Genomic DNA, 25841 nt, shown 5'->3' on the forward strand with positions numbered 1-25841 from the left:
TGGAGTGAGGACCAAAATGCAAGATCCTCATTCAGAGTTTCAATAAAAAGCCAAAATTTTAATAGTTGTAATCCAGATTTAAAACTTAGTCCCAGGAGATCAGGAACAGTAAACAGAACAAAAGAACAAAGGAGAGACAGGGCTATTTATACACACAAAAGGTAATCAGGGAATAGGAATGGGAATAGGGAATATATAGAGCTGAAACTAATCTAGACAATAACAGTCAAATTAAAAGTGTGACACAAGAGACAAGTAGACAAGTAAAACTAGAAGTGAACTGCAACCATAACTAAAGCACATGAAACAAGAGTAAACTTGACACAAGAGAAAGCATACAAGGTCAAGATAGAGGGAAACATTAGTCTATAAAGTCAAACAGTAGCAACATGTAACCAAAAGTGAATGACTGAAAATACTAGGCAATATTTGAAAATGAAAAGTGAGTAAAAACATAAAATAAACCCAGAACAGGAAACAAAACTAAAATCACCCCACATAGCAGACAGGTCTGTCCCGGATCTGGTGTCAAGCTGGCACTTCTGACTGACTGGTGTCATGGCAGGGTGTATGTCAACCAGATGTGGGCCAGGTCTGGCAATGATGGCACTATTTATGTTCCCATTTTCCTATTTTAGTTAGAGGACCCAAATGCCATGTTGCAATACTATACCGCTATGGTAGCCAATGTTTCAAATGCAGGTTTGACAGGTTTGTGAGAGTACACTTTATCCAAAACCTAATGAGGGTTTAGTCATGTTTACTGCCGGGTGGTTGTAGCTCCAGGGGTAGAGCAGGTCACCTTCTGATCAGAGGGTTAGTAGTTTGATTCCTGGCTCCTCCAGTCTGTATGTCAAGCCTGTGAATATGTATGAATGTAGTTAGGAAGCACTCAGTTTAGAGAGATTGGGTGAATGTGGCATGTTGTATAAAGCACTTTGAGTAATCCAGGAGAGTAGAAAAGTGCTACGTAAGAATCAGTCCATTCACTGTCTGAATGGAATTTTGTCATGTTATTTTTGCACTATTATGTTCCGGCACATGTTGTGGTTTGATTAACGTACACATTAGGCTGACATCTGTTGCCAGAGCTGAAACTGTTCTGGGCCAGCACAGGACCACCAGTGTGTCTGCAGCTGGCCTTGTGCTGGCCTATGTGTGGGCCACCTCTGGCAAACCAGATCTGGGCCACCGTCATTCTTTGCGGTATGTGGGTTATGTGTAAGCACATTGTGTTGGCCAGATCCGAGCCATACCAATTTTGCTATGTGGGACAAACAAGAATTCAACCTCCAACTCCATCTGGGAACTGTGGCACAAAATGCCTGATAAGATGTTAACCTGATAGATGTACTTGGGGCATGTTTTCTATCTCTCATGGTATTCCGATGGCTGAATGGAAGGTAAATCAATAGCCAGGTGGATAAATGGAAAGAAAATGGTGGAATACTTAGTACAAATAAATAATAAATAATAAATACTATATTTATCCATTTACTTTATTTTATGCAGCTCTTCAGATTATCCTAGCTCTTCTACCATGAGGCTGCCCTCCCTTTTGATTTGATTCAAAAGAATTTGATTCATATAGCACCAGTTCCCATCAATAGTCATCTTAACCACATTACTTTGCAAAGTAAAAACCCAACAGAATCACTAAGAGGCTTCCACTAGCAAACAGAAGGTTTGAACAGCAGGTTGATTGCGCTAATTTGCTCAGAGCCAGAGCAATGTACCTGATGTGGCCATGTTAGAAATAACTATAGTGTCATCATATAGAGCCAAGAGAAGGACAAAAACCAACAACAAAATCTCAAAACAGGGCTGAACTTTTTCTAATATCTACATACATTGTAAAAAAAAAAAAAAAAAAGTAATATAAAAGTATTTTACTGTGTATTTTACAGTTTTGTACTGTTCTTCTAGAATATCATTAAATTTACATAAATAGACTGTGATTTTACATTCCAAATGTAAATTAACGTAAAATCACTGTAAATGTAATAAAACATAATTTTGTTTTTTTAAATATATTTGTCTGTACATATGCATATTTAGATTGTTAAAATACTTTCACAAATGGACCATAATTTCACAAATATTTGTCCATTATTTAAAAGATTGAACTGTTAAATTCAAATGTAATGCTATGGAAAAATATATAAAATGATTCTTATAAACTTTTTTTACATCAATAATAATAATTATTATTGTCATTTAGGGCGATTGTGGCTCAATAGTTGGCAGTTCACCTTGTAATCAGAAGGTTGCTGGTTCGAGCCCCGGCTCGGACACTCTCGGTCGTTGTGTCCTTGGGCAAGACACTTCACCTACCACCTACTGGTGATGGCCAGAGGGGGGATTATAAAGTGGAATTGTAACGCGCTTTGAGGGTCTCAAAATAAATGCAATCCATTATTATTTAAACCAACTGTTAACTGTATATTTCTGTACATTTAAGTATTATTATTCATATTGCCGCATTCATTGACCTTGTTCATAGGTAATTTCATTGTTTAATCACATTAAAGTGTTCCTAATTTAATGTTTAAAAGCACTTGAAAAAGGCAAAATCCCATGTAAAATTAGGGCAACAAACTGTATTGTCATTACTGAAAATAACCTTATTTTCATGAGAAAGTTATTTTCTGTTATTTTCTGGTATTATTTTTGCCCCCAGCTGCTGGAATATTACTGTTTTTTTAGGATTTTCTTTTTTTTACGGTGTACACTGACTACTGATTATTCATCACTTCAATCATGTTTAATATGAGCATCCATCAGTTTAATAAATGACAGAAAATAAGGAAAAGTGTAATTGGTTCCCATTAAGAAACAACACTCTAAGCTAATATGTAAAATGTGCATGATACTACAAATACACTAGATGTATGTGTACGGATGGATCTGACAGTATGTGGGTGGGTTTCCTGTAGATTACTGGAGTGAAAGTGAACATGAGGATGACGCTGCCTCCAGCCCCAAACAGGACAGTCCCCCACCTCCATATGACACCTACCCACGGCCTCCATCAGTGAGTCACTCTCTCTCAAACACACACACACACACACACACACACACACACACACACACACACACACACACACACACACACACACACACACTGTAAACTGTATTGCATCTCTCACAAGGTAGATATTGTACTCGGAGGCTAAATTGAGGCCTTGTGCTTCCTAGTCCACTGTAACAGTTGGAATTATTGCCAATAAAGCAATAAGTACAGATAGTGCTGAGGCTATATTAAACATAAATGTTGCTATATTTGAAGTTGAAATGGGTTGCTGTACATCATGCATCTCTGTCCTGGGCTATGTTTTTTTTAATCATAGGGTAAAAGAAAGGAAACACCAACAGCACCTTGTCCATGTAATTGAAGTTACAAAACACAGGCTGCTAAGTTTTAAGATAATAATAGAGTCACTCAAACACCCCTCTGCTTTGTCTTCTTGTCTCTCACCTACCATATCACACACTTACTCAATCAGGCAGGCATGCTGATGAAATCCTTTCTTTGAAGTGTGTCATATGGTTGAATGAAACAAGGCGATCATTTGATGTCTGCCACATTGTCTCCCTTCCTTTTTCTCTATCAGATGAGCGCCTACTTGGAAGGAGGTCGGACCACTCGGCTGTCTTCCACAGAGACGTCTCGCTCTCGCTCATCCCAAGAGGACTTCCTTTGTGGCGAGCCCCCTGCTGCAGCTGCAGAGCCGCAGTACCACCCTGGTCCTCTTGGGGGAGGCACCACACACAGTGGCAGAAAAGCAGGGGGCAGCAACAGCAGCGACGTACAGTACAGATGTGATCCTGTAGAGGTGTGTGATGATGTTTAATATTACCTGAGTTTAATGGTCTCATTTCAACAGTTCGGAAATTGTTCTTTCGACTTCGGAGCATGAATGTGCTTTTTAGTCTGAATTTACACTCACCAGCCACTTTACTACATTCATCTATTCAACTGCTATTTAACGCTGATGCATAGTTAGCTAATCACATGACATTAACTCAGTTCGTTTAAGCATGCGGACATGGGAAAGAAGGCCTTCTGAAGTTTAAAAAGAGCATCAGAATGGGTAAGAAGTGACTTTGAATGTGGGATAGTTATTGACAGGCTGGTCTCAATATTTCAGAAAGTACTGATCCACTGAGATTTTTCCACACAACCATTACATAGTTCTGCTGTGACATTCTGATGTTAAAAGAACAAGTAAAGCGTGGATCCACCCAGCTTTGCATGTATATCAATGGTTCAGCCAACTGATGGTGGTATACTATTACTAACTATAGTGTGGGACTCTTGATTTCAATTACCGTATAAATTATATCAAATAGATTTTGTTCCTAAGTTCAGACTCTAGAAGATGATGAATATAGTGCAACAGACTGTTTCCTAATTAGCATATTATGTTTAGAGAAATACATTTTACCAACAATAAACTACAATTTGTAATATAGGAGCTGCCTTCATATGGGACCACATGCTTTGATTGCATCTGGTAAGTCTACTGAATAATTTGTTTATCTGTTGTTTTCTGTAGTACCGCTCCAGTCCTGCTGGGGGCAGTAGTGAGACAGGGTCCCCGGGCCGCTCTTCATCATCGCAGAGGCGCTCTTGGCAGGACCTGATTGAGACGCCATTGACCGAGGCTGGACTGCACTACCTTCAAACTGGACCACTTGGTAGTGTTTTCTGTCATGCAAACTCTTATTCCATGCACTGACATTATGAAACATAGACGTAGCATTTGCTTGGAAAAATTAAACCAGTGTGAAAGTGCCTTAAGCCTGCATTTTATCTCAAGGCCAAAAGATGGCGATAGTTGTGGATAGAGTCAATGAGCAATCAATTTCACAGTAAGGCACGCCCCTTCCTATCACATTTGTTTTAAAAACAAGATGACAACAGTGGAAATGCTCATCTTGAGGCTTCAAAACAAGCCTGTAGAAACCAGTGGATGACATCATGATAACATGATGACATCATATTAGTTATGTCCATCTTCAATACTGTATCTACCTGTACCAGGAATGCCATTTTTTTTCCCTGAGCTATAAAATAAATGAGTGAATTAATTAATTAATAATTAATTCTGTACAATATGGTCTTGTATAGCAGTGTCTTATATAGAAATATAGACTTATTATATATACTTATATATACTGTATATTATACCTTTGTACTTTTACCCCATCAAATTTAACAAAATGGTTGCTTCACTAAAAGTAACAGAACTGCAAAAAAAGTGTTTTTTTTTTTAAAATTTGCTATATCTTAGATTGTTATTTTATTAATACCAAGAACAAGAAAGCGTTTCCAGAAAGTGTGCCATTAAAATTTTGAAAGGTCCATACACAGAGCAGAATTTCTAGTGTTTTGACAGGAACTACTCTCTGCTCAAGAAAGCGCCCCCATGAAAACTGTCTGCTATCATCTGTGATCATCAGCTTCAGCTCTCCCTCATTAAAATCAACTTTGACCCCTGCCTGCAATGATATTTGTCAAATATTTTGTGCAGCTGCTGATGCAGCTTGAAGCTTGTGTGTTTTATATATGATCTTGTGTTTAATAGTAATGTATGTGTTAAGTGTTCTTTCTGATGCTCCAATGTGGACAGTGGCTTTAAAGCTGGAATAGCAATGTGTCTCTGATTCAGTCAGAATATATTTAAAATAAATGTTACTGTATTGAACAGAGTGTTCTTTTAAAGAAATGAGTCATGTTGCATTCATGACTCAAATAACAGCAAATCAATTTTCTTTTCTTTTCATTGCAGAGGACGCCGTCTTTGCTGAGCCAGGTGGTGGCTCAATGATGGCCGGAGCCGTTTACACTCTTCCTGCTCCGAGGAATGTCCCGTTGCCCATGGCAATGCAGAGGCTGATTCCTATGGCAACCCAGGGAGGGAAACCCCGCAGCTTCACACTGCCACGAGACAGCAACCTCCACACGCTCCTCGCACCGCCTGCAAAAGAAGAACAGCAAACACACAACGGTGAGTTCATGCTGGATCAGGCTTTTGGTGTGAAATGCTTACAAGGGCACAGAGAGCTTAAAGCTAATCCGGAAGCATTATTTTTATTCACTATGTTTTAACACCAAATCAACACTACAGTAAAGACAAAAGCAGCATTCATTATACAGTACACAGAGATTTTAGGCAATAAAAATAAAGCGAAAATACTTTAAATCAGACTATGAACCAGCCACAACATCTGAACATTGATGCAATTTAACAGTTAAAACTAGCTACCAAACAAGCAGTGTTGCATTAGAAAAAAATAAATTCAAATAACAGAGAAACATATGAAATGTTATATAGGGGAGAATAATGAGCTCTCCTAAAGGATTGCACAAATGGTTTAAACCAGCCGTTCCCAAGCTACATGGTCTTCTTTAAGGGCCATTAGTGAGGTTGCTGCTTTGTCTGAAAGCAAGAAAAAAGCCTCACAATTCAAACTTTGAAAACTTCTTTTAACAACAGAATTTCATTATGTTGCTATGAGACTGCAAGCAGCCACGTCTGTGGATGAAAACTAAAGCCAATGCAAAATTCCCCACTGCAGAACTGCAGTTCCTCTCTTGACCACTTGAGGCTGGCCCAAAGCTGTGTTTTAACCTTTTAGAGCCATTTAATTGAATTAAATGCCAAAAATGATATGGCCTGCTGCGAGTTACAGTTCATTCTAAGTGAAATTCTAGTATTTTATCAGTCTGTTACTAAGCACCAATTATCGGTTTCTAAGCACCAGTATCCGTGTCTATGCTTTGTACCTGTGTGGTTTTTGGATGCAGATTGCTACACATGCTCACTACCCTTAGCTTATAACTTAGGGCTTTCAAATTCAGTAACTTGTGGGAGCAAAAACACCAAGATTGAGGTTTTCTGTAGTCCAAAACCAATGGGTGATGCCACGATGACTATGTCTAGCTTTTATATACAGTCTGGTTTTCATGACATTTGTTGAATTGCTATGTGCTGCACACTATTTTCACTGCAAGAGCTCAATGAGGGAAAATACTTCCAAGTACTTAATATTGCTCCATAATAACGGGGGCTCGGGTGTTTCATACAATGACAGCTAATTCTGAGCTAGTTCTAGCCACTGACACAACGAGCTGGAATGATCAAATCTGGAAAAAAATAATTGCATGTTTGACCTTCTCGATTTCACTGAAGGACAAAATATTTTATGTTGGGGATTAACTCAGCAGAAGAAGCTGGTGCTGCTCTCAGTGATGCATTTTTTGGGTAACAGCAGAGCGCAAAAATGTGTCTCGCTGTGAATGACAGCCACTAGAGACTGAGGGGGAGGGGGAAAAAGGAAATTTCTTTTTAAGGTGAAGATGTCAGCACATGTGCCATATATAAAAACTGCTCTCAGGCACAGACATATCCATTTAAATCATCATCAGCTTGAAGCAGAGCACACTGCAGTCATACATTGATCTAATGAGGCTAATGACACCACGGTGCTCCTGTTGCCAAGGTGAGGCAAGCAGCATATGAAAAGAAAGGACTGCAAGAGTAAATAAGACTGATTTATGTAATAGCATGATATATGTTGCATTTGTTAGGGAATGGATTGAACAATCAATTATAATGTGAGCAAGGAAATAAAACTGCCAAAGTGATGAGGGTGTCCCTGAGGCTGACAGGATTTTCTCCTCGTTAATAATCCTGCTGTGACTAATACAAATCATTACACAATGTCGTAGATGTGTCGAGGTGTGCTGCTGTCCTCCAGTGGTTGATCTGAGATATAACTTAAGGCGCTCCCCGGCCTTTTAGCTTCTAATCCTGTAACAGATGTGAAGCAAAGAGTTCAACTCAACATTAAATGTGCGGGTCTCTGTTTCCCCTCTGACTGCTCTGAAGGTGGCAGTGAAGGTGCCTCGCTGGGCGACCTGTTTCGTGCGTGCGAGCAGGGTGGGGTCTGTCCTCTGGGTCGGGGGTCGGAGTCCAAAGGTCAGTCAGAGTTCAGGCAGTCATTTCTCCGAAGGGCCGCTGACCCTCATCTCAACGAGCGCCTGCACCGCCTCCGCATACTGACCTCCACGTTGAAGGTTGGTCCTCACTCTCATTCATATAGACACATGCGCAAGACGAGCACGGGGGCACGCCAAACACATGCACACTTACGGAGGCACAGGAGGATTTTAATTTCTGACGAGACGACTGACCTTTCCCTAACCTCTCACCCAAACTCTTGTCGATGTTTGTACAGATGTAGACACCGGGTTTGTGTGATGCATTTCTGGCCATTTGAAATACTATAAAAAACAAACCAGCGTACAAACATTTTATAAGCAAGACGTTTACCACATTTGAAGAAATAAAAAAAACTAACATTTCAGTTAAAGTTGTTTTTGATGTTTGTGGTGCATTTATTTTCACTTGTACAAAATTAATTGCTATTGCAGTGTACTGCTGATACTGACAGTATGTGTGTGGGATACTGGTCTCGAACTCCAGTCCTCGAGGTCCGGTGTCCTTTCCATGTGTCCCAGTTGCAACACACCTGAACACAATTAGTAGGACATTAGCAAGACTCTATCCGGTTGTTCAGTCTGACGTCACTAGCCGTGTCTGGGCCTAAACTCCGCTACAGGTCCATATATCAAACGATCACTATGGCATTACTGAGAGTTGAAAAACTGTCTAAAGTCTTTCATCTATAATAAAATGATCAGCGTTCTGCTCTACCAGGTGTAACGATTGAGTTTAACATCCAGGCATCCATGAAAACGGAATTTATGACATTTAACGGAGTTAGAAGTTAGCAGGAAGTTAGCTCGCTAGCTTCTATCTAAATACAATATAGCATGTCCTGACTGGGGGTTTTGGAAACAAATTAAAACGTACAGCTCTGTTATCACTTCCAACATAAATGTAGACAGAGAACTAAACAGCAGTGACGTTTGTAGGCTTACTGAAGTTTGGCTAGCTGGTATATAATGATGTGCTACGTGACCGCTAGCGACACAGCTATGTTAGCATAGCATATAAACAAGCTAACTTTTTTTCCACTCGATAAAAGTTACCGTGAGTGTTCTCAGTGGTCAGGAACAAATGTAATCGCATGGCAGGATGGTGTAAAAGGACTAAACTTCAGCCAGGAGAACAACTGAGATAATCCATCCACAATACGAGGTTAGTCATTCATATACTGCTGCATGGGCTGGGCTGTAGTTACATCCTAAGGTTTTAAAAACTGAGTTTAAATAAATGATTAGCGGTAATAAAAGCTGAGGGAGGTCAACAGTGATCACTGACTGTTTTAGGAGCTTTTTGAGATTAAATAGAAGAAAATACATAACATTAAACATGTTAACAACACAAAAGCCATATTAAACGCCGACTACTTTAGGCCCGGAAGTAGGATTCGCCACGTCATCACTTAACAACTGGATAGAACTTAGGTGGCAATTCAGCCATTTGATTCATGTTACAGCAGCTCGTGAGTGAATGAACATGGTGCAATAAAAGTACTTTTAGGAGTAAATTTTTCCAAACACTTAACATTGACTTAAATTTACTTGAGTAGGATTAGTGTTTGCCACTTCAACATGCAGTCAAGTTCTATACTCTTGCTAGTGACCTACTAATTTTATTCAGGTGTGTTGGAAAAGAGAAACATGGAAAGGTTTCAGGATACCAGCCCTCGAGGACTGGAGTTCGAGACCCCTTCTCTAGATAAAATATTTGCTGGAGAAAAGTAATGCAATAAAAAAAAAAAGTATTTTACGACAGAAGTTAAAAGCAAAATTGTATAGAAATCCTGTCATCTGTGTTTGCTGGCTCGGTATGCAACTGTTAGCCAATGAGATGTTAATTTTGGTGAACAGCCTCAAACCAAACTATATCTGCCAAAACAGGTGTACAGACGACTCCTTACAGTGTCTTTCAGTAGAGACTCATAACCTTAAACTCAAAGCGGCCACACCCTTAATGATCCATAAGTTTAACCTTTAACCGAGTTTAAAGAAGGATACAGTTTGCATGCTAAAAACACAAAATCCATTTTTCCAAACATCTTTATTTGTGCTGTAAATTTGGATATTTTGAGAATCTATGGAGATTGAATCAGTATTGGAGGCGGCCTCAAAGGGCCTTTTGAGAAGCTGCAGCTTTGAGGCATTTCTGCATTGGCTTTATTTTCAGCTCTTCTGTGAAATCTGTAAAACGTTTGACTAGGACACAACACGATGGTTAACAGAATTGCTCTCGGGAACAGACGTTTGCTTACTAAAAACAACGAAATGGACCTCAGTAAGAGAAGTTGCTGCCAGTAGGTACTCACACAAACAATAAAGGCATATAGGAACAGACACTTTTGAGTCTGGAGCTTAGCAAAAGGTCAGTTTTGTTGAACTTTATTTTCCTTCCATAGAATTCAATTTTTGTGAAATGCAACACTGTATTTCACCTCATATTATTAATCTTACAGGTCATACTCCTCTAAAATCTTATCAGAAACTGCCTCCTCCCCATTCCTTCTTCACAAACCTTTTGAACTGTAAGATTTCTTGAAATAATGGTTTACTTCAGAAATTGTGCAAAGGCTATTGACCTCAAGGCAAAACGTGCTGCTTGTAAAATAGAAACACTTTTTCTCATCTGTTCAAAAATAAAACATTTGTTAAAGCTATGATAAGACAGAAGAATGGCTCTCTCCATGAGGATTTATTTCATAATTGTATATTTATGATAATTTCTGACTGTGATGCACACATAAACACCGCTCATGTGCTGGAAGATGTCTGTCTTGTTAGTTTTAGTGGCGTTATCTGTCACAGTGTGTCTCCTCAGAGTCCTCAGATGTCAAGCAGCCGTCTGTTGCTTCATGCTGTCTGAGCAGCAGTGATGCTCCCAGGCTGGGTGGCTCTTTTGCTGTTTTTTTTATGTCTCTAGAGTTTGTTTCTTTGTTGCTTCCTCCGTGTATGGGGGCGGGATGGCAAGTGAGGGCATGGAGGATTTATTGCTTGCAGGTACATCAGGTTTTTTTTGTCTGGTTGGGTGGGGAAGCTTATGTGTTTGTTTGCTTGTCTCGCGTCTTTTAAAGGTATATACCAAGCTTTGGGGGGAGCATGGATGAAAAGTTTCACAAATAATCTTCAGAAGACACCACAGTGACCCTAGTAGAGGCTACATTTTAATTGCTATTTACAAGGGATCAGGTTGGATTTGTGCGTTCAGGCAGCATCAACATATCTGCAGTGGTTGCTGTGGAAACAACAAAGGATTTCATATTTTCTTTGTGTGTTTCTGCACATTAAAATTGGACCAAAACAACATGATACATTTGAATGAGAATGTGATGGCAGAAGGAATAACAAGAGAAGAGATTCGTGTGTTGTGTTTAATAACAGCTTCAGCACAAAGTCGAAGATCATGAAGTGCTAAATTAGAAATAATCTACTACTGACTGAACATTAACTGAAGCAATGTATATTTCACCATCACGATACCGCTGTCATATAGCAACATATCATCGTTGCCTTTCAATTATACACAATTTATTAACAATGATTTCCCATGTAATTTAGAAAAGAAAGTTGACAGTGCTGTCACAAAAATGTTTGTAACTGCTGATGCATTTCAAATTCATTAACTGTCACTTGAACAAAGAGGCTTAGATAAGTTATAAAGAAAGAAAGATCCAGTGAATGTGTTTAACTTTTATCAAACAAAGAGGAACTCGTTTTTAAAGGGGCTAATACAAATATTAGACATCTACAATTAGAATCGCACAATTAGATCATTGCTTTAAAAAAAAGTTAAAAAACATTATTTCATTTATTAGCATCTGAAGAATGTAACTTGTCAAACAGAAACATTTTTAGTTTTCTGATGTATTATGATAGGAAAAAGGTGACTTTTCAAAAAACAAACCCAGTTTTAAATATGAATTTAATAGGTTTTTAATATAAATAAAATAAATAATACATTTTTATAAATGCTTACAATCTTTTTTTTTTTTTCAATAAGACCTTTTTACTTCTTAAAATAGTAGCAAAAGTGGGTCTGTTACAACACTTGGAAACTACATTTAGCCAAGTATTATATTTTGACTCTTACTACTACTGTTACTGCTAATAATAGTAATAATCATCTTAAAAATTATCATTTTAATCATAGTAATTCATGATATAGTCATATCAGTTATCAAGCAGTATCTAATGATAATATCAAACACTAGGCTATTCTAGCTGAAGTTGAACAGTATAGTATTTTTTTATTCACAATTCGTACTTTTACTATTGGTAGCTGTGTTTATTTTGATGCTTCTTTTAGTCCTAACTCAGAGAAACGTCAACACTTTGACATGCTTACATCGTTCTTCTATAAAAGTTTTTGTGGTAATCATCATGCAAAAGTTATTACTATTGTGGAATTAAAATGCATTACTGCATCAGTATATATTAACAATAGTGTATTTAGTGCCTTAATATACTGCATACTGCCCAAGAATATTAAATATTAATTTAAATAGGTTTTAATAAATGTCCTACGAGTGGATTAGTTAATAGTAGATAATGTGCTGAATGATGAACTAAGTAGTAATTTAAAGGTGTTTCAAAATGCGATACTGAAATTTACCAAATTATATACACTGAATTACTTCAAAAGTAGCCCATGCATTCATTGTGAATACACATGGAAGGTAGTGAATATATTCAGTAGAACAATGACGGATGAAAACAGTTGTTTTTTAAGTGTTCTATGCAAGGTGATCACATGTCAAATCTCCCCAAATCTTAGTGTATCCCCATTAAGTGTGTGTCTTGCTTTCCGTGTGTCTGCGTCTTAAAGAAGAGCGATATTTTGAAAAGTGACCCGCCCCTCCTCTGTTTCTGCATCCCCCATAGGACAGGGAGGGGGAACTAGCGCTGATTGACAGGCTGCTGGCCAAACCCCAGCTGTCGTCGGCAGAGTTCCAGGAGTGGAAGAGAGCCTATCAGGAGCTGTTCACTCAGGAGCCGAACTCGGCCGCCGACTCAGATCCTGGCCCGCCCCTCACCCCGTCGCTCTCTCACACGCACTCCTACATTGAGACGCACGTCTGACGCGAAAAGCAAAAGCAACACACACGCTTAAATTGCTCTCATCAGCTGATTTTGGATTGAGTTGAACAAATTGCAGTTGATGCTTTGAGGCATCAGAGCTGCGATCGGAGAAATCTTAGTGACGAACTGAGTCGAGAGGCGAGAGTAGAGATGCGCTTTGAGCAGCCGCCGTGTGACAAGTGCAACATGACGTGTTTTTGCGAAGACCCTCGTGTCACATCAGTCTTCGAGCTGATTGGTCATGCCACTCCAGATGGCTCGAGGGTGGACACTGACACTGATTCTTGAGTATTATATGTTAGCTTTTGTGCTGCGTACCTAAAATACTCTCCATGGAAAACCATATAAAGAAGGATCTTCATCATCTTCATACAGACTTCTCATCCAGTGGGATTACAGAGTTGTATCTTTCTCCATCTTGCTTATTGTGCCATTTTCATACTGTGACTGCACAGTGTCTCATAGACGCTCTAATAGCCACATACGTTGTATTCTTTCAAGCCTTATACTTGATGTCTATGATGATATTTACTGTACAGTGAGTGCTACAGTAGACAACAATAAGCAAAGGTCTTTTTTTTAAAAAACAAAACAAAACACTAGTCTCAGTTTCTATCTAGTTTTAGAGACTTTTGTTTGTGCTGGTTTGGTAGATTCGTGTACTGTGCTGGGCTGGACCTGAAGCATGCACACTCCTCCTGGAATAGGACCCATTTGAAGGAAAAATCCACCCTCAAATGCTTTTCTAGCAATGCATCAGGCATCACATGGTGTAGTTAGGAGCCCATTATCTGCTGTTGCTTTATTATTGAACTTCAGTTCACACTCCAAAAACACAGTATGCCTTTCAGAAACTGCCATTTACTGCTTTATAACTTCGCATATGCACATTAAAGCAGTGTGGTTTTTACATTTGGAAAAATAGAACACTACATGCAGTTAAATCTGTTGTACAGACATATACAGGCATAAATAGAGAACAACAGTTATTCTTGTTGCTTCGAGAATAAAAGCTTGCAATGATCAAGGGAGTTTTCAAGTTTCTTTTAAAATTTTTACACAATAGTAAATAAAATAGGATCTTTTAATGATACTTTTATTAATTGCAAAACAAAAACAGCTACTAGAAATGTCTAATGTTTCGTTTACTTTGTATACATATTGAAAGCTGCATTTTAATGACATGTAAACAAATACTAGGTGCCATCCACAGAAAGAGGAAAATATAATGTTACATGGCTTTACTTAACATTTCTTGCAATGATGATAAAAGGTTTTGTCTTGCATTATAATTATTATTGCACTGAAAATTAGAAACTTGGTCTAACTATAGATGGAGCTTCCTAAATCTGAGAGAGCTTCTCACTGATGAATATTCTTTTTAGCTTTTGCAGATATGAATGTTTATATATAGTATAGTAAAAGAAGTACAGTTCTGTTCCACCTATGTGCAGTTGCCAGCTCCCAATCTAGAACTGGTTTCCTACCCAAAAATGGCACCAGTCAACACAAAATTACTGGACCCATAGTTTGAACCATTGACATCAGTGATTATGGGAAGAACTGATGCAAGAAATTCACCAATGATTGGCAGATTCAGCCCACAGGTTCTGTTTGCTATGATTTTCTTTTCATGTAAATAAATCCAACTTTTCATATCTTCCACAATTTGGGCAAGTCAAATTAGGATTACTCCCTCCATTACCCAGTCAAGTTGCTTCCATGTCTGTCTTAACATTAATTTAACATTTTGGATATATGAAATTTTGTCAGGTTATTGACAAAAGTGTGTTTCAACCCTTGAGCACTAAAATCCAATCAGTTTATCCTTGAGTTCAGGTGCCAAAATTGAAGAAATCGCCTCAAAATTTTTAAGAGCTATCAATATTGAAACAATGCAGTGAACTGATGGATGAAAGCCATAGAAACATGCTGTCTCCAGCACTAGAGTTTTGGTTTTTCTTATGCAGTGTATTTGTACATAATACCAGATAAAAGCTTTTACTTCAGATGTACCTCTTTGATATTACCCTTAAGTGAAACTTTCATCAACACAAGGGGACATTTTTCCATTGGACATGTGGAAATATTTTGCCTTTTGTAGGCCACCTTTGTATTGGCTCAGTCACACTAGAGTAAAGATAGATTAACAACCTCTATGCAGCTAGGAAAATTTGGTGGGTGCCTGGTAAGGTTTTTTTTCTGTCAGAGGCTGATTGTAAGTAGTTACGAAACTTGAGCGTGCAATACCCTCGACCATATTATCACAGATCTAATATATTTGCCAACTTCTCACCATTCAACGGACTGACTCCATCTTATTATTATTTTGTTTCCGTCTTTACTCACTAAGGTTGCTTTGAGTACAGAAACCTAATGCAAATGGTTGCAGATTAGTTCCCCATCCCTGAAGCAACCATTTCAAAGACAATAAAATGCCAATGAACTTCATTTCACAAGTTTGTGTCACACAGTCTTAATAATTTTGGTGTTGTTACAATGTCCAGCTATTGATTTACCTACTGAGACTGCAGCATAAATAAGAGTCTTTATAACTTGCCTCGTTAAATGAAGGTCACATTGACTCACTGCATCATCTTGTGGTACAAAGTGGTATTACACAAGTATAGCCTAGCCTTGTGTCAAATTTTGTTGATATTTTTTCAGCACAAAACTTTTTTTTTTTTTTTACATTTTTTAATACATGACGCATTATATACATGAAATTTACAAAAAAGTACACTACAATTCTCTAAGCCGAAATATCATTGATATATGAAATTTTATAGATCTACCCAAATCTTATTGTAGATTTTTGAATTTGCACAAATGTAACTTTAAATAAAAGCGCATTTCTATCTAGTTTTTAGGCAACTGCTACTTCCAGACATGGACGTTATTTTCATTTGGTTTTCAGTGCCTTATATGGCATCCACACTCCTAGTAATACAGGTGTATGAACTCTGGAAAGTTACTCTGTTTCGCCCCAAAAGCCTCCAAAAATATTTAAACCAAAACAAAAAAAAGCAAAGAGACATTTTTAGCACAGAAAGATTTTCTGAATATCGCAGATTTATAGTACTTAAAAGAATGCAAAAGTTTCTAAGGGTGGATTTTTCCTTGGAGACCATTTGGCTCTCTGTATCCTGCATGTCGCATAGAGAATATGAGGCCATATTTGCATAGGAACTGAAATATGAATCTAATAAAAATATATTAGTTTGTTATTTGTAGGCTATGCTGTTGCCAAAAGACTTAATACTCAAAGTCAATGCACAAAACTATGAAAGCAATCATAAATACATATAAACACACACACAACTACACACAATAATAAGCACATAGACTGAATGCTCTTTCTCTGCTGCTGCCCGTGGTTGGTTGTAGTAGCATGTCTTTGTTATAGATGAAAACAGTATTCTTTTTCCTGTTTTTGTGTTTGAAATCTTTACATACAGTAGATCTCTATTTATAGAGCGCAAACTAAGTGTCTTGGAAGATAGTCTCTAATTCTAGTTCAGTTTTTTTTTTCTTTTTGGACAGACTGTCGTCGAGTAAAGATTGTTTAATGTTCGATCTATAAATTATGGTTAATTTAAAAAAAAAACAGTATTTATTTATGTAATCATTCTATATGCTCTCTTGAAAGATGAGGATGGATCAATAAAATGTTGGTCATTTCGCTGAAAGTGTTTTTTGTGGTCTGTTCTGTGAAAATTAGTCCGTATTGATATCATAAATTCAGCTTTTTAAAATGCTATATACGTAAAAGTACCACAAATAAAAAAGTACCAATGAATGTAAAAGTAACAAGGACTTTCTGCAATAAATTTCCCCTGTGACAAATTTAATTTATTCTACATATTACACTGCACAAATACATACATAAATAAAACAGCTTATTATTACAGTATAATAAGTTAGTTAAACTCCAGGGATATCAAGCTGTCTGGCTTTCCTTTGGTAGCCAGAAGTATTCTCAAATCCTCACTTGTTATCTGATAGTTTAGTCAGAAACATGCACACGAGCAGCCTGTTGGAGGTCACTTTGTAGGGCTCTGGCAGTGCTCCTGTTTTTCCTCACACACTCGAGCAGATATTGATGCTGCTGCTGGCTCGATGGCCCTGTCCAGCTCTCCTCATGTAACACCCCATCTCCTGATATCCTCTAAACTGTTAGACTCAGGGTTTTGTGTTCTGTGGTTTGGTCGGCCATTTCAGTTTTGCACAGTAGCATGTGCACAGTTCCCTCATGTTTTGGTTCATATCTAGTTCTGTTTCAGTTTGGTTCATATTTCTTTCCTTGAGTTCCTGTGTATTCTTGCCTCCCTTGTTTAGTCGTGTCTCCGTGTTTTTTTATCTGTGTCAGTTTTGCCTCAGTGTTAGGTGTTTCCTGTTTTATTTTGATGGTCTCCAGTCTCTCGTGCTGTATATTTGGTTCTGCTTCCCTTGTCTTGTCTTCTGTGATTACTTCAAGTTGTGCTCCCACCTATTTCCTCTTCCCTCATTACCTGGTGTATATTTATTGTCTGAGTCTTCCCTTGTTCCCTGCCTCTAGGCTGTGTGCACCCTTGTTCTGTGGTTTCCCCTAGACTCCTATTGTTTTTGTTCCTGGTTCCAGCCCTGCCTTGTTTTTGTATTTGTGCATTTTTGAAAAATCTTCAGCATTAAAGCTGTGTTCATGCACTGTCTCCAGTGTCCTGTAGTCTGGGTCCACATCCTACCTGCAATACAATGTTATATGACACTGTCCATGGACATAAAGCAAATATTTTTGTGATGGCTTGACGAGCTGGACTATCTGTGTAACCTGAAGACTGCAGTTACCGCTCCAGCGATTAGGACGCTGGCAAAAAGCAAAACTAGAGGAAAATCAGTGAGGCAGGATAAGGAGAGAGCTGGTCTGTGGCCACCACCTGCAAAACATTTCCCTTTTTTGGCGTTGCCTTGTTGTTGCCTCTCTGTCACTTTCATTTGCTCCAAAAATGTATGCTTCCTAAATGGACAGATTGAGTTCCCTGAAGAGTACCTGACTCACTTTGTGTTATACTGTGATAATCGTGTGGTACCTTAACTTCTTTGAGCAGCATATGTGACTGATCAATTTGCAAACAGCATATGTTAGCTTGTTTTATTTTAATTTAAGAAGCTAAGTTTACTGGTCCTCATCCGAATAAATCTGAGAATCTGAAATGACTGACAGGAAAAGAAAGAAGGAGCTTTTTGGACATTTTCCTGTGAAAAACTGTCAGAGATCTAAAGATTGCTTTTTACAATGTCAGGACAAGATTTACATTTCAGAATTGTTGGAATCAACTTTTTTGTTCTTTCCAAAGGTTTTTTTTATTGGATGAAAAAAATCACACAACATCTATTTTCTTAGACTCTTATCCGATTCAAGGTCATATGAAGGCTGGAGTCCCCACAGCCCATCCTCTTTATTCACAATGGGTTGCCACAGTGGATAGATCTACATGTTTTGATTTGGCACACGTTTATGCTGAATGCCTTCCTGATGCAAGAGACTTATGTCTAAATCTCAACAAAAAAAATCTTTCTATAAATTAAATGGTAGCTACTACAAATAGAAGCTGTGGACCTAGTGGAAAAAATACATTTCCCTCTGACATGTTGGGAAAATAAAAATACTTCAGTAAAGTACAAATTGGTACTTGGTTTCTTTATGTCATTTAGGAATTTAAATCTCTGTAGCTATCTACATAGATTTATCTAATCTATGTATCTAATTTATCTAATCGATTTATCTAAAGTACCTACCAAATAAATGTGGCTAAAATTGCTTATATTTAGCTTAGCTACACAGTATGTGGTGCACTGTTAGGCTGCATTAACTTGATTACTCTTAAGAAGATAAATAACAACCAGGTGCTGCTGATCAGATCTAATTAATTAATCGTCAGCAACTGTAAAAAGTTCAATAAAAGCTGATGTTCTGGCAGCTTGCTGGTCTGGAGCCACCAGGAGTGGCTGTCCAACTAAATTTACCCTTTTTTGGTGACAAAAAAGCATTAAAGGAAAAAAAAAGCTGAGTCTCAGCTGTGACAGTGAGAACTTTCCTGATGTAATATTGTCATAATCACACATTAGAGCATGGTAGCTTGAAATTAACATTTCATATTTCCACTTTTATTCTTTTTTTCAGAAATTCATTTAACTCAGATGGTGTTCTAAATAAGTACCGTAATATTTTTGTAGATAGCACAGTGTGCATTCAGACTTAAATGGAAACAGATACAAGCGCAAAAGTGCATCAGTAATGATCTCCAGCAGTTACCAAGCTATTACCCAGAAACGCAGATGCTTCTCTCTAATGCTTTTCTACTCTGCAGCTTCATCCTTCTTTGTCTATTTGACTGTCAGTGCAGATGAAGTGGAACAAGAAAACAAAAAAAGAGTCTCACACAACATCCTTGTTTTGCTGCTCTTTCTATATCTATCAAATAGAAAACTTCAATTATTCATAGGTAAGCTGCAATGCTGCACACTTTACAATTTCTATCTGCAAATTCTGCAAGATATTCTCCTTAGTTTTGCTGTTGTTGTTATTTCAGCACTGTCACCCTCACCTTCATCACCTTATCGGCTGGTTTTTTTTTTTCTTTTTTACTTCTCTATTTCATCCCGCAGCTTGGCCTCATCCTGAAAACTCATCTGTTTGAGTGTTACCTTCTTCACACTGAATCTGTTTACCTCCTCTGCTTATTCCCAAAAATCCCATTTATCACACAGCTTAGCCCTTGTTTTTCTTAACACACAATTACATTGGAGTGACACTCTTTGGAATATTTGGTGACCCTTCCCTTTTACATACTTACATACTGTAATTAACTTTCAGTGAACTAAAAGTAATCTGAATCAATCTGGCATATGCTCAAAAGAGCTGCAAGGAAAATGCCACAGTGCTCAGCCTGTATAGTTTATATGTGAGATGTTTAGTTGAAAATGCTAATCTTTTCTTCATACTGAGTTAGTTAGAATAATTTTATGAATATCTCTAGAGCAAGGAGGTTGGGTCATAGCAAAGAACATAAACAGCATAAAACATAGATGTAGCCACTTTCCCATTTTCCACTGCTTAGTGAAATCCCATTTTGAAGCCTCGAGCCATGTTGGCTCGTTCGCTAACAATTTCACAAGTCATTAGCCAATGAGCATACCCTGATTTATTCTTCTTTTTGATTGTTACAAAATGGACCCAATGAGTTATGCAGTAGGTGACTGAGTACATAAACAGGTATAAGAAGCCAGGTCAATGCCTGGCTTCGTATGAAATCTTTAGGACAGAAAACTTTTTCACAACTACAAAAGTTGATCCCTAGTGGTCATTAAAAAGAATTATGAACTTAGCTGTACTTTGTAGTAGTTTGGAAGTAAAACCCCACCCCAACCAGTCATGGCAGATGGCCGCCCCTCCCTGAGTCTGGTTCTGCCAGAGGTTTCTTTCTGTTAAAAGGGAGTTTTTCCTTCCCACTGTCGCCAAAGTGCTTGCTCATAGGGAGCCATATGATTGTTGGGTTTCTCCGTATGTATTATTGTAGGGTCTCCCTTACAATATAAAGCACCTTGAGGCGACTGTTGTTGTGATTTGGCGCTGTATAAAAAAAATTGATTGAATTGAACTTAAACATCCTCTTTGAGAGAGTTTTTTTTATTTATGCTGTAAAACCATGCCACCTGGAGAACATGTGAGTTTCATTATTCAACCTGTGTTCATTCAAATTAATCAAATTTTACAGCTAAATCATTTTACAAATTGTAAAAATAATATTAACTTAAAGTTTACAGATCAAGGCTATTGGTAAGCCAGCAGCACTGGGGAATAAAGCAAAGAAATCTATCCACAAATTGTTACATTTTAATTTTTAATTCTGTATTTTAAATTCTCTGTTTTCCACTCTGGCTTTTGGCTTTGGAATCCAATAAGTGGTGGGGAAACTCAGGACTATATATATATATATATATATATATATATATATATATATATATATATATATATCCCCATGCTAGGCATTGCTATTGAGGTTGAGTTAAAGTAAAATGATAAGCCAGGTGATAGATGTTGGGTGCGATGTACTTTTTAGTTAACAGAAGATTAAAACTTAACTAAGATTAACTGCTTTTAACTTTTAAACACAATTTTCATATTCATATTCATATTCATTCACTCAGAGAGCCACTGTAGAAGGCAAAAAGAGCTCTGGTTTGAGAAGTTTAACATAGCCAAGTTCAACAGAGCCAAGGTTTCTTAGTGTTAGCTCACATAAAAGGGCCATTTGATATTTGACTGCACAAAATTGACCAGCTATTCCAATCAGAGACAATATGATAAGGATCTATAAAGAACATAGATTATATACAGTAAAACACAACATTGCTCCTGCTGTAAATAAGATTAGTGAGTCTAACGCTACAGAAATAGTTAATTATATGATTTGATCCCCACAAGTGGCCAGTAATATATTGGTGTTACTGCTCAGTTTGCCCTCGGTGTTGCTGTTTGTTTCTAAACTGACAGACACATATTAGAGCTCTGAAACTTTACACTTCATACACTTAAACATTAGAGGTTACTCAGTGTGCTCCCCGCCAACTCTGTCCCTTGATACTGCTGGTCATAAATAGCTTACACATGTAACTGATCAGTTTTCTAATCTATGGTGCAATGTTTAATGTTAAATAAATACGTGACAGCAGGATTAGAACCGAACCTAATAAATAAATAAATTAAATTAAAATAAATTTGTAAATAAAATAAAAAAACAGTCACTTTGGTTAATAAAAAACCCCCTCTAAATATCAGATTTGTTTTTAAAGGTTATGTTAAAGTTTCTGTTAAACTAATATAAGCTTAGTTTTACTGGCACTAGCTTCATATTTAACACAAACACAAATGCATGCACGTGTGGGCGCGGGCGCACACGCACACAGATATTTATTGGTCTTCTCATATATCTTTCTGGAAAATCTACAAGTGTTGAACTAAGCAGCAGTAAACAATAATTTATCATAAAAGCTGGGATAGGGACATCAGCTAGCATTGCTATGGCTAACCAGCATTAGCCTTTTGTTTGTCATAAAAAATAGGGGTTTATGAAGATTATACGCTCACTTGCGACTTTTTCAAGTGTTCAAATGTTATGTTATTGCAATACCTAATCAGTCAATTATAGCATCATGGACCTGAACCCAACAGATATGCAGCAACTGTATGACGCTATCATGTCAATATAGACCAAAATCTCTGAGGAATGTTTCCAACACCTTGTTGAATCTATGCATGAAGAATAACGTTATGAAGGCAAAAGGAATCCAAACCCAGTATTAGAAAGGTGTTTCTAAAAAAGTCTTTGGTGAGTGTATCCGTTCAGACATTACAAATAATTCTTACAAAATAGTAGTTGCTAGGTTTCTTAAAGAATGAAACCAGAGAAAAGCCTTTATCCACCTATTACACAAAATATTTAAAACCTTTAGGGTTTCTATTAAGGAAAAAGATATGAGCTTTGTTTGGGATTTTTATATAACTCTAGATCAGAAATATTTGGATTATCTTGAAGAAGGTTAGCCTAGCCTAGCCTAACATAAATACTGGAAACAGAAAAAACAGCTAGCTTAAAATGAATTAAATGAAACCTTAGGCTACATCTTTAATCAATGTAGACATAAAAGTGTTAAAAATTATATACTGTGTTTGGCTGTGTGCCTTATGCTAAGCTAACCAAACTGCTTTGTTGCTGTACACCTTCATGTGTCAAATGCAAATAAGTGTAGACAACACGCCTTAGGCTAGCTGTTAGTAGGAGAAAACTAGTTGTTTGATATTTTTCCCTAGACCAGAAAGACCAGAAATAATATTAAAAAATAAAAGTATTACAACTGAGGAAGTTGTTAAGGGCTGCGTGGTAGTAAACATTTCATGTCCCCCAACCTAGTTTCCCGCACAGGGCCCAAAGACTATTGCTCAACTATGAGCAATATCCTTATTTCTGTGTTTTAGTACCCAAAACCTAGAGTTTGAACAGCCTGGGGAAAATGGGGGTAAAATGTACTACATTGTGGTTGATTTTAAAGCATCTGCTCAGCATTTTGATACCATATTACACCCACTCAAAGTGAAATTCTCACTTTAGGAACTGGCTCTCAGCACTTGTAAAATACATTTCTCACTTTTTGTGCTCTTTAGTCTGGCAGAGGCAGCAGCGTACACTCAGTCCCAGTGAGAGGTCTGGGAAGCTGGCAGATCTCTCTCCAGCAATCTTTCTTTGTATCATACTCCAGCACACTCTTCACAACCACCTCCTGCCCGTTACTCCACCTTCTCCCTCCGAAAACCAGAAGATTCCCAGATGACATGGATACCATGCCGTAGTTGAAGGAGCCAGTGAGAAGCGGCTTGAGTCGCATCCAGTGATCTGACTGTGGATGGTATCGTTCAATATCACAGAAGGGTTCGTACATCCCCAGCAGTGCATAGATGTAGCCATGAGCAGTTGCCAAGCGATGACTGAACCTGGCGATGGACATGGATGCCCTCTTTTCCCAGACTCTGCCTTTAAGATCCCAGAAGAAGACCTCTCTGCTGCTCTCCCTGCTTTCATCCTGAGTGTAACTATAGTTACCCGGAACACCACCTGACACATAGATGCTGTTGTCAAGCACAGCAGAGGCATGGCCGTAAAGTGTCTGAGGCATTGGTGGCCCTTTCCTCCATGCTCCTGTGGCTATATCATAAAACTCCACAGAAGCTACAGAGGCATGTGTGTTGGTGTCTGGTCGTGTGTGTCGTCCGCCCAAAGCATAAATAACATCCTCTACCACGCAGCAAGTGAACTGTGCCCTCCTGTCCAGCATGGACTCCACCTGCTCCCAGCAACTAAAGCGAGGATCGTACCGCCACACCTGATTGGATGTTGCTACAGTAACAAGCCTTTTCTCATCTTCATCTCCCTCTTTCACTTCATCTCCTCCAATCACAAAGAGGAAACCTCCCACTGAGCACACGCAGGGATTTCTCAGTCTCAGCGGAAGAACACAAGTCAAAGATGAAAACCTCTTTCTCTTTGGATCGAACGCCATCACCTGCTTTTCTGGCCAATCAGTGCTGGACCCGCCACCCACAAGAAGCACGCAATTGGGTGATGCTCTAAGCGTTGTCTGCCGGCTCTGCCTGATGGGCTGAGTTGAACCGAGCCTGTGGTACTCGGATGCTCGTGTCAGCTGGCTCCTTATTAAAGGTGTGGCCATGGCTCTGTGGGCATGGCTGATATTTGTGAGGTCAGACGGGGGGACCAATCCAAAGCGCAAACGACTCAACAAAAGATTTGATTTCAGGAGTGGGAGGGGCCCGTTATCATCCAGCCAATCCAGAACCAGCTTTATGAGCTCCACCTCCTTAACACTAGGTATCTCATCAGCATCCAGAACCGCCAACAGTGATTCGATATTCAACGTCAGGAGATCGTCCCTGCTTTCTTGTATCAAGCTTCCCATCTCCATGGCAATGGTTTGATTGGCAGCCTCAAGTGCATTTGAGAGGGCGTGGCGCTCAGCCAGGTTAGCATAGTCACAGCAGTTCTTGGCATTTAAACCATCAGTCATGTAACGCTCGCATATCGCCACAGCTGTTTCCACCTGCAAGTACCTGCCTGTTTCCAGGACAACAGGAAGTGTGGAGGGTGAGATGCTGAGCCAACCTGAATACAGGAAGTCCAGAATGGCATCTAAGCCCTCTGGTGTTAGCGCAGGGAGGCTAATGGAGCCTGCTAATCTCTCTGCAGTAGTCTCTCCAAACAGGGCCCAAAAATAGTCACTGGAGCTGGCTAGAAGGGCGCGATGACAGGGAAAAGATATGCCGCCAGCCTGTAAGACAACATCACACATCTTCCTCTGTGAGCGAAGGCGCTGGAAGCCAGAGAGAAGTCCGGTTCTGTGGGAAGAACTGTAGAGGACAGAGTAGCTATCCATCCAAAAGACGGCAGACAAGAGAGTGGAAATGATGGAAGGAAGATAAGGAAACTTTTGAAAAAAGTGAAAGCAAGTTAAAGGAAAAAGATTTGTCAGGAAGGAGCCAGGAAGCAACGGTGAAGAAACATTAAACACAGCAAGCACAGGAAAAGCTGAAGAGTGAAGTCAAAAAAAGAGGTTGCTGACAAGCCGGCACCAAAAAAGTGTAAAAAGAATTGGATATTAGTCGGAGAGCAAGAAGCAGGAAATGAGAGGCGCAGGAAAGAGTGTGTCTCCTTTGGCAAGCTTTCTCCATCTGTGTGTTTGTCCTTCTCTGCCTTCAGCAGCGAGCATGTGACACCATGATGCGGAGGTTAATAATGGCCCCCTGCAAACACAGACAATGCTACAGCCCGCCCCCTTTTTGGCACTTTAACATGAACCATCCCAAAGCCCTCATGTCTCTTGCCCTGATACCCCGGCTCTGTTGGTTTTGAGTTTGTCTGCTGCCCTTTTCTCCGTTTCCAAGAGGGAGTATCACCCATGAATCATACACACCAACCAACCAGCGAGCATGGAGATGCATGGATAAACACCCTGACCCCACACCCAAAGAGACCGAGAGGGAGCCTGGCAGGGCTTTAGTGTCTAACCCAGTGGATGAACTCATTGGTAAATACAGCTGCTACAGTCTGGGACCAAGATTCCAGGGCATGCCACCAATCTGCACTCTCATGGTGACAGGAATAGTAGCACAGACACAACTCGGCAGATGCGGCGCGAGGTA

The 25841-nt window shown here is 38.8% G+C and overlaps 2 protein-coding genes across 6 annotated transcripts in view; one reads left to right on the plus strand and one right to left on the minus strand.

The window, feature by feature from the left end:
- The window catches only part of cnksr2a (connector enhancer of kinase suppressor of Ras 2a), a 112369-nt gene that overhangs the window by 73037 nt on the left and 13491 nt on the right, over positions 1-25841 (plus strand). Inside the window, exons 19-24 of one of the 4 annotated variants that reach the window (XM_012919328.3) lie at positions 2937-3034; positions 3615-3836; positions 4560-4701; positions 5796-6014; positions 7899-8086; positions 12893-14122. In XM_012919328.3, coding sequence (XP_012774782.1) covers positions 2937-3034; positions 3615-3836; positions 4560-4701; positions 5796-6014; positions 7899-8086; positions 12893-13090 — 1067 coding nt within the window. In that variant the 3' untranslated portion in view covers positions 13091-14122. Of the gene's footprint in view, positions 1-2936; positions 3035-3614; positions 3837-4559; positions 4702-5795; positions 6015-7898; positions 8087-12892; positions 14123-25841 lie in introns of those variants that run through there. The other 3 variants (XM_076888299.1, XM_012919329.5, XM_076888300.1) reach the window with 3 other exon arrangements.
- klhl34 (kelch-like family member 34) lies at positions 5321-25550 on the minus strand. 2 transcript variants are annotated; one of them, XM_004551838.3, is made up of 2 exons: positions 23279-25550; positions 5321-5984 (listed from the first exon to the last, which is right to left on the minus strand). In XM_004551838.3, the coding sequence occupies exon 1, from the start codon at positions 25073-25075 to the stop codon at positions 23291-23293; it is 1785 nt and encodes a 594-aa protein (XP_004551895.1). In that variant the 5' UTR covers positions 25076-25550; the 3' UTR covers positions 5321-5984; positions 23279-23290. The 2 variants fall into 2 exon arrangements, 1 of the variants encoding a protein (XP_004551895.1); XR_013100152.1 differs by lacking the exon at positions 23279-25550 and adding an exon at positions 8462-8713 and having other exon boundaries at positions 5848-5984.

Source organism: Maylandia zebra, linkage group LG9 (assembly GCF_041146795.1).
Source record: "Maylandia zebra isolate NMK-2024a linkage group LG9, Mzebra_GT3a, whole genome shotgun sequence".
In the NCBI taxonomy this organism is placed as follows: Eukaryota; Metazoa; Chordata; class Actinopteri; order Cichliformes; family Cichlidae; genus Maylandia; species Maylandia zebra.

What these genes read in the sequence shown, in the direction of transcription:
- klhl34 (XM_004551838.3), bottom strand. Translation starts at nt 25,075, where the DNA reads ATGGATAGCTACTCTGTCCTCTACAGTTCTTCCCACAGAACCGGACTT.